The sequence below is a fragment of the Echinops telfairi genome, unplaced genomic scaffold (genome assembly GCF_000313985.2).
Source record: "Echinops telfairi isolate 266 unplaced genomic scaffold, ASM31398v2 ScPeMD7_12;HRSCAF=54, whole genome shotgun sequence".
Classification (NCBI taxonomy): Eukaryota; Metazoa; Chordata; class Mammalia; order Afrosoricida; family Tenrecidae; genus Echinops; species Echinops telfairi.
Window position 1 is genome coordinate 3,297,542 of NW_022103909.1, and position 9,602 is coordinate 3,307,143.

At 46.4% G+C, this 9,602-nt stretch overlaps 1 protein-coding gene across 1 annotated transcript in view; it reads left to right on the forward strand.

The window, feature by feature from the left end:
* LIMA1 (LIM domain and actin binding 1) overlaps positions 1 to 9,602 on the forward strand; it is a 39,461-nt gene that overhangs the window by 22,669 nt on the left and 7,190 nt on the right. Inside the window, exons 6-7 of the mRNA XM_045287366.1 lie at positions 3,726 to 3,783; positions 5,554 to 5,663. Of these exons, the coding sequence (XP_045143301.1) occupies positions 3,726 to 3,783; positions 5,554 to 5,663 (168 nt within the window). The remainder of the gene's footprint in view (positions 1 to 3,725; positions 3,784 to 5,553; positions 5,664 to 9,602) is intronic.

Here is a 9,602-nt window from a genome sequence, read left to right on the forward strand (position 1 = left end):
CCCCCCCCCCCCAATAAGATGATGTTTTTAAAAGGAGTTTGGATGTAGTCTCCTAGGAGTGGAAAGCCACTGCAGGATTTTAAGCAGATCAGACTGACCTTTTAGGCAGCAATCATTAGGTGAATGCTTTACTTTGAGAACATATTTATGTCAGAAGTTACATTTTCTCTTCCAATCTGGTCCAGTCTTTTTGGTCTTTCTGTCACAATGATGGTTGCAACATGTTGAGCAAGATGAGAAAGGGCTTTCAAATCTGTTACAGTGATTCACCTTAGGAGGACTGACTTGTGCCTGAGTCTGTTCTTCAAAGATGAGGGGCTGGTTTGTGGCTACGGGGTCGCTGCCAACTCCTCGCAATCCTATAAAATGGGTCAGGAGCCATGGTTCTGAAACGACTTGACTACCCCATGCTTTAGAAAGTATGATGTATTGGCAGCGCTGTGAGCAACTTAGGTAATACACTGCACACTTGGATCAGAATAGGTACACACAAAACGCCTTACAGTCACAGGTCTACAATTTGAGACCTAGAATGAAAAGTGTTTTAAAAAACTTAAAATCACTGTTTTTTAAAAAACCTCACACACGGATGTCAAGGTGACAGGAATACTCAGCAGTCATGTATTACGTGATCCCATGGCGTCAGATAAATTATAGGCATTCTTGCAGCGCCAAGCTGGGACTGAGTCTGCAGATCACCTAACACCCATCCAAGGTTCTCATTAGACCGCTGGTGTGCTTGGCCTTGGCGTGCCGGTTTTCAAATGGGAGTCCATTAAGAGTAATTCCGTAAATGTGTGTTTGGTGTTTGTCTCCGTTTCCTGGTGCTGCTCTTACAGAAATGGAGCAGACGTTTAGATTCTCACATTTCTTAGAGGCTGAACGACCAAACCACAGTCTCAGCCGGGTTGACTCCTTCCTGGTCACACGCCGCGGGTGTTTCTTGGCCTTCAACAGTCCCCTCATGAGCATCTGCCTTCCCGTGTGTGCGCATCTCTAGTCTGCTCTTTTCACAGTTGCGAAGTTACTAAATTTAGAACCCACCTAACCTTGGGTGTGGCGTGAATGTCATAACACAGGAAAGTCCTGTTCCAAACAGGTGTAGATCCACCTGTTTAGATTCCAGCACGTATTTTGGGCACACACAGTTTAATCCATAATCTTTTTTTTTTTCTTACATACTGTAGAACAGAAGATTTAAGAGAGAACCATTCAGTATTGAAATTCCCCAGCCACCCCAGGCACAGTTTGGGGAATAATCAGTTGGAAACTAATGCTTGGATTCTGTTATTTTTTAAATTAATCATTTTATTGGGTGGGCTCTTACAAAGCTTATGACAATCCGCCATTCAATAATATTAAGCGTACTTGTACCTATGTTGCCTTCAACATTTCCAAAGCAATTTATTTCTACTTGAGCCCTTGGTATCAGCTCCTCTCTTTTCCCCTCCCACGCTCATGAATCCTTGATCAATTATATATTATTATTGTTATTTCGTGTCTTACACTGTCAGTTGTCTCCCTTCACCCACATTTCTGGTATTCGTCCCCGGGGGAGGGGGGAAGGAGCGTTATATATCCAACCTTGTGATGGGTTCCCCCTCCCCCTCACTCCCCCCTGAATTATTTTCTATATCTGGTTTCATGTTTCCTTTATGATTGTCTTCATGCTGAGTTAAAGCTGGAACTTCAACTGAATTGGAGGATCTGAACATTTTAATGATAGCCCAAAGGGGCATTCATACATGCAACTGAATCACAAATTGGGGAGGGCGTGGGTGGGGAAGGAAGGGGGTAGAGATAGTACGTACATCTTTTTCAAGCACATTCTGCAAGTTTATAAACTCCTGGTGGCCTTAAAACGTGCTTGAAATGGAATATTCTGTCAAGGTATCCTTTCTCCCCTCCTCTGGTGAATGATGTTTTGCTTTCCTATAATGAAATGTTGGAGCTCTGTCTCACAGGCCCTCACCTGGCTGTGGTTGCCGTGAGGTCATCGAGTGGCATGTGCAGTGAGTGAGGTCATCATTGGCAAGAACCCAATCAGAGGTGGGAGAAGAGCATCCTGGCGTGGACTCGCCTACTAATGAGCAAGAACTGAGGTGTTTTTTTTGGCCATGCAAAACTGTCAAAAGTTTATTTCCTAACATTAAGTGAGATGATGCAGAGAAGTTGATGCGTCCAATACCTGGCACAGAGTGAAGACTCCATGCTGCATTTGTTATGCTGGGTCTGCTTTGCCTCAGAATTCCGCTAATGAAAAGGGGAGTCGAAAACCGATGGAGCTAAAATTCGGTTGTGGTCCACCAGCAACTTAAATCTCTGTTATCCTTTATGTACATCCCAAACCTCTGAAACCAGAATTAAAGAACTTTCCATGAACGTTCCACATGGAGTCCTACCTATTGCCCCTTCACGATTTGGGGTGTGGAATGTGAGGTCAGTGATCCAGCCCTGCTATGACAGAAAGACCGCTGGTGCGTGGCTTTCACTCACAGGAGTGAATGCACTCGCTCACAGGCTCAAGTCTAGGGGCTGACTCGGGAAATTTCTGCTTCGGAGCGATCATCCTGTGGCTGGGCAGCTCGCTCTCCCACATCTCTGCTGTCTCTCTTGCTTTTTGATCTAGTTAATATCTCAAAAGAGATGGACTTAAATGCCCTCTTATATGGATTCTGCCTCGTTAACAAAGACAACCTAGTCCCAAATGGACTTGTACTCATGGGGGCTGAGAGCAGTGTTTCCCAAAGTGGGGAGAGAGGGAGAGAGAATGCGCAAGTATTCTGGAACGCTCCTGGGGAACAATCCAGGGGGCTGCAAAGACAGATACCTGCACGTGATCCTGGATTATGGGCTATAGTACAAAAGTGCTTCATTGCCTGGGAGCACTGCCTAATTTCTTAATTTTTTTTCCTCAAAAGGGGGGAAATCAGTCCTAAAATAAGTACAGGAACGAACCCATGGCTTAGAGGTTTCAGGTTCGACTACAATATGTATTTATGGGGACACAATTCAATCCATAACGAGAAGAAAGACATAGGGGCTGGAAGAAAGGAGGGAGAGAGCGAGTAGAAAGTTATTTTATTGAAATGTTACGGCTTCTGGGGGAAAACTATATCCACATAACTAACGTACACTAAGATCTGCCATCTTGCTCTAAATACTTGTTTGGAGACCGGGATTCGAAGGAAGCTGTCCTTGAAGATAATGTCTGAGGTTAGCTTCAGGTGTGTCTGCTGCCTAGCCATCCAAAGATCTGTGCTGGCTAGCTGTCTCACCAGGAAGCGTTTGCTTAGGAAATAAGGAATTGGGGTGGGGGGGACTATTTAAAGAATAGTTGCTGTGTTTAAGACTGTTTTGCCTTGAAGTGAGTTACAGTGAGCTTTGTTCTCCATCCCGGACAAAGGCTTTTTGCTTTGCTTTGTTTGGGGAGGGAGGAGAGAGATGGTTTAGAAGTTCTTTTATAAAGGGAGATGATGCACACTTTTGGCAGTTGAGCGCAGTCTGTTTCTCTGTTGCTCTGTAATTGAGAGGCATGTTAATATCCTCATTAAAGACATTTTGTTGCCGCTTGTTTAAATGCTCAGCTGTTCCGGGGCGTTATTTCCCCCAGGCAGCCAGTGACGGACTGGAGTCAGCAGGTTTTTATGGCATTAGCAGCAGTTCGCGCTTTTATTTTTAATGTGATTTCTAATCCTGCCCCCCCACCCCCCCTTTTTTGGTAGGTTTCTGCAACCGAGAATAGCCTGGCATTCTGTTCCTCCCCTGCCGAAGACGAGCCCGGTAAGCATTTGTTCTGAGAGCTTGGAAGTGAAGGTCCTGGATTTGGTTCAGGCAGGAGGGTCCCCCATTACTGCCAACGCTAAGGAAGTAGCATGTTAAATCCAGTAATTTAGCCCATCAAATCCTTCTCTTGGTTTAAGGACAAATGCTTAAATACCCTTTACTCATTTTATTTCATAGGGAGAAATTACATTCAATTAAATATGGTTGACAATGAATACTTTTGAATTTAGGCCAATCTTTTGTACCAAACCATTTTGGAAGTTTAATTTTAGTAGAAGTTTGGCCCAGGAGAATTTTTTATTCATTGACAGGGATAAAGAACTGGAGTTTGAGTGACCTCCTAAAAATGCCTTATTCTTAGTCATCTAAATATGTAGTTTTGATTTCTAGCCATTTTCTAGGGACATTCCTGCTGAAAGACTACTGTAGTGAATTTTGTTACCTTGTATCCTATTTTAGAATTATTCTGAGCCTTCCTTCCCCCAGAGACAACATCTTCTTGTTTTTACTATACCATGTCTCCTTTTGATTCTGATTTTCAGTGTATTCATTAGAAATGCATTATAGCTTTCTAGTTCGTCCACAGGCAAATTAGTATACTACATACTGAAAACTCCACAGCTAAAAGAGAAGTATGGGTTAGTCTCTAGTAAACTACACACGGAGCTTCATGTTGGGCAGCTGACCTCAAGATCAGCAGTTTGAAACAACCAACCGCTCTGCAGGAGAAATATGAGGCTGTCTACTCCTGTAAGGAGTGGCAGTCTCGGAAACACACGGGGACAGCCCTGCTCTGTCCTACAGGGATGCTGTGAGTCAGAATCAACTTGATGGCAGTAAGTTGTTGGTTTGGGTAAACACATTAAAATTGCAGAGAAAAACTTTCCTTGCTGAGTCCAAGAATATTCCTTCTAGTAACTTCTTTTGGGCTAACAATATTTTGAGTTTTCATCAGGTTTGCAAAAAAAAATTTTTTTCTTGAAAACAAGCCTGTATCTTTTAGTACTTTATTAACTCAGTTCTAGATGTTAAGGGAATCTTTGTGGTTCCTCATCCTCTGAGTTCTGTAGGATAAATACAGCATCAAGACATTACACAGACAATGATTATGGGAAGAAGAAAAACAGGTCCACACACACAAAAACGCTGGGGCCTTTTCCTATAGCGTTTATCTATGAAAATGGCCCCCAGATGATAAAAGAAGGAAGTGTCAAATTAGACACACAGTGTGGCCTGTCTGCTTATGAAAATGGCCCCCAGATGATAAAAGAAGGAAGTGTCAAATTAGACACACAGTGTGGCCTGTCTGCTTATGAAAATGGCCCCCAGATGATAAAAGAAGGAAGTGTCAAATTAGACACACAGTGTGGCCTGTCTGCCGTCCTGTCCCCTCGCTTTTCCGACATGAGCTGAAGTGCCCCAGAAGGAGTGACTGAGAGTACTAGCTACCAGCCTGCCTTTTAAAGATGACGAATGCTTTAAAAAAAACACACAAAAAAGACGAATGCTACAGGGTAGAAGGGTCTTCCTCCGGATGACTTGGGTTCAGCCTGTGTGTGGCACAGGGTAAGAGAGCCTCCTAGCTGAGAACTCAGTCTGCCGAGCCCGAGGGCATCCCTTTTTGTGTCTCTTCAGCAGAAGACAGCGGGTTTTGATGCTGAAAAGACTTGTCATTGGAGGGAGTGCCTCATCGTTGCTTGGAGAGGGGACGCTTTTGGAGACTTCCCAGGAGATAAACAAAATGTCTTCTGTTTGTAACGGAACCAGGTACCTTCCAGGTGAAGAGCGAGATCCAGCAGCCTGCCCATCCCAAGCAACTAAGTTCAGATGCCAGAGCGTCCAGCCTTTCTGAAAATTCTCCACCCAAAGCTGCCAAGGTACCATGGCTCTGGGTCTCCGAGCCTGTAGACACTGGGTTACCAGTCAGTGAATCGTACCCACTCGCATCACGTCCAGGGTACTCATAAACCAGTCACTGTCCCCGGAAACCTTGTTCCTTTGCCTGGGTGGTTGTGCCAGGGGAAGGGGGCATTCACTCATATCCCAGTTTGAATGATGGAAAACTCGGGAATTTTTTTATGTAAAGTTTAAAGTTCAAGAAAATAACCCAAGGCTTTGTGTTTTGAAACATGCCTCCAAGGCCAGACACTGAATGTACTTCAAAGCTCTGAAATGGGAATTAGGAACTACCTGTTAAACTAAAGTCTGTTGGATGGAGGTGTGCTGTGTCACCTTAGAGCCATGGGCCATCACTTGATTGGGTGTCTGAAAATTTAAAGAAAGAATAGTTCCATTGAAAAGGGGTTGGGAGACAGTTGTATGAGCCCCTAATAAAATGTTTAAAAAGAAAAAAAAAAGAAAAGGGGTTGGGAGGTCCATTTTCTGTAAAAATCATCATCAAGTAGCACTTGTGTCTAATAATCCGAGCGTAAAGAAGATACAAACTTTTGTGTCCTAGGATTTTAGTCCATCCACAGCCTCCTATTTTTTAAAACAGGAAAACGCTTTTTATTCCCTTCCTATGAGCAAATGTATGTTCCCATAAAAGTAAAAAAATGATCCACATGTGATTGTCGGCTCCTCAGCTGACCTGTGCCACGGGCATGCTTGGCTGACAGAGTGCTCATTCAACTTGGTGGACCAGCAAGCAGATCTGCCGACACTGCTTGCCCGTCTCTCTCCTCTAGTACTCTGTTACGGAGCCTGATGTTTCCTCAACCACTGAATAGGTAGGCCTGATGTGAAGGTGGTCCGGCCCCACCTCACACACACACATCTGCTGTGCTTCTCTCTCCCAGCGGGCGCATGGTCAGTCAGTCCTGTGGTGGGAGCTTTTGTACCCGAAAAGGATGAGGGCAGGTAGACCACAAGGAGGGCGTGGAGCAAAGGGGCAGAGTCCCAAGGAAGTTTGAAGGGTGGATCCAAAAGGGGGAAGAAGATGCTCACGAACCCTTTAAAGGAAGCCGAGTGGTGTGAGGGACCGAAGGGTCATCGGAGGAGAACAGAGAGGCGAGGACACGAGCGAGAGACAGCAACTTGACGATGGGCAAGCTGGGTTCCGAAGATGGGATCTGTACCTCCACTCCACCCTGGCCTGGCCTTGAAGATCTGCTGTTTTCAGGAGCCCCTTTTTCCTGTCCGGAGCCCAACAAAGTAGCAGGTGCTACTCTTTCTCTCCAAAAGCAACCCTGCCCGCCCGTGAGTCTCTGGTTGTCATTCTGGATCAAGAACAGCCAGCAAATCTGACTTGGCCATGGATTCTCTATAACCAAGGGGCCTGGGGCGTCCGGTGGCAACTTTAAGAACTGAAATCTGTTCGTGAAGATAGTTGAATTCCCAGCTGAGTATTGCTTCCCTCCCTCGGCTGCTAGGCCAAAACGTCATGGTTCCCTGATGTAGACCACCCCTGGGGTCTGAGCTCGTGAACGATGAGGTGCCAAGGAGAGCACCACACCCAGGCCTAGGGCTTCGCTCCTGGTCTTGCAGCACGGTGCACACGAAACTAGCATATACCCACCTGCTGCTTTTATGTTTGCATCTGTGGTCCAAAGTCCAAATGGTCCTGGTGTACAGAACCTGGGTGGGACCTGGCTCCACCTCACTTTTGTTTAGACACAGAGAAAGGTTTGCTTACTTTTCCTCATAGTTCCCCCTTATGTTCTGCATACAAGACCCTTCAGTCAATGTTTACAGCAAACCCTGTTAGCATAACTGCGTTCATGGCTGTCAGCCCAAGGTTGCTTCTGCACTTTGGGAAATTACATACAACCAAGAATAAGCTTATGGAGCCCTGGTGGTGTAGTGGTTATGCATTGGGGCTGCGACTCACATGGTCGGAAGTTCAGAACCACCAGCAGCTCTTCGGGAGAAAGACGGAGTTTTCCATGCCCATAAACAGTTATAGTCTTGGAAACCCACAAGGGGTCACTATGAGTCAGCATTGACTCAGTGTCAATGAGCTGAAAAATTAGCTGTTCACTCAGTAGATTTGGGGGTCCCCTATTTCCTGGGGCAGGGGACAAAACAAAAGAACCTGGTTCCTCTGGGCCTGTCTGCTATTGACAATAGGACACCTTAGGTAGAGGCAGCATTTCAAATTTTGGCTACATAAATAAAAAGAGAGTATTGGTCTCCGACAGTAAGGATTTTGTGTCTTTTGAACACCGACCAGAGAGTTGGTGAGACTTAGTGCTACTGAAGTGGAAATTGCAGGTTCCCACTCAGGGCGGGTGCTATTCTGGGAGCAGCAGTCAGTGGACCCTGGGGCGAGGGCCCGGTCCTTTCTCCTTTCTTGGAGAGAGCAGAGGCCTGTTACTTTGCTGTCCCTTCAAGAGAAGTCATCCTGTGAATGTGCCCACAGGAGAAGGGCAGGGGAGCAAAAGGCAAGGAGATGGGACTAGCCCCGGTGAACTCCCACTTACTCTTGTGCCCAAAGCAGCCCAGTCCAGGCCTCCTCCGGCTGGTCCTCCTTACAGCTGTGTAGGGAGGACGCTGCACACTGCCTGAGAGGATGCACAGTAGCCCCTAGACTGGGTGGGGCGGCAGGTTTCATGCTGTTCTGTAGAGTTATCAGAATTTGGGGCTGCAAGGGCATTTTGAATCTTTCCTCACCATCTACATCAGTGGTTCTCAACCTTCCTAATACTGCAACCCTTTAATACAGTTAGTTCCTCATGGTGTGGTGACTCGACACACCCCCCCTCCAACCATAACATTCTTTTCATTGCTGCTTCATAACTGTAATCTTGCTACTGTTATGAATCATCGTGTCAATATCTGATATGCAGGGTTTATTTTCATTGTTACAAATGGAACATAGTTAAAGCGTAGTGATTAATCACAAAACAATATGTGATTATATATTGTGGAATATTTATGTGTTTTCTGATGGTCTTAGACGATCTCAGTGAAAGGGTCATTCAGTACCCCCCTCCCAAAAAAAAGGCTCATGACCCACAGGTTGAGAACCGCTGGTCTGCATGATGTCTGCTTTCCCAGCCTGCCCCTAACCTTTCCCCTCCTGAAGGACAGTCTGCTGAGGACCTGAGGAACATTCCCCCACAGTGCTGTCACAGCGTTCCACAAAAACCAGGGCCGGGCTGAGGCTGCAGGAGTCGGCCCACCACATATCATGCGGGGAGGAATTTGCTTCACCCAGGTGTGGTGTGTTCCCACATGGGAAAGAAGGCCGGGAGGCATTCTGTGGTGCGCAGCCTAAGGGCTGGAGCATGCAGGGTGTTCTTTTGGTTTTGCCGGTGGTGTCCTGGTGACGTGCTCGGCTGTTACCTGGGAGGTTGGCAGCGCCGCGGGAGAAAAGACTGGGTGATCTGCTCTCGCAACGATGGAAACCCAGTGGGGTGTGCTTACTCGGTCCCAGGGCATTACTGGGAGTCAGGCTCAGCCCGATGGCAACAACACTAGTTTACGCCTGATGCCCTGCACACTGCACACGTCAGCTGTGGCCTCCATCTCACCAGAAGAGGATGAAACCGTGTCGATGGACCCTTGGAAATCCCTCAGGAAAATAGCTTCAGGTACACAGTGATCAGCAGGCCTGCGGGAGGCCTCTTTGGAGAAAGACGTCCTCCGGGAACTTCCAACGATTTCACCGGTGACCTCGTTCATTCCTGATGATCAGGAAACCTCCTCTGCGTATCTTTTTAAATGTGACGCCAAGGGAAGACTCACTGGTTCCAAACACTGTAGTGAGATGATTTTCATCGGGATAAGCATGAGTTTCCTCGGGTTCTGAAAAACTTAACATTCCGGGAGAATTTAGAAAACAGCCTCCGGGTGTGGGGTGCCAAGCGCTGTAA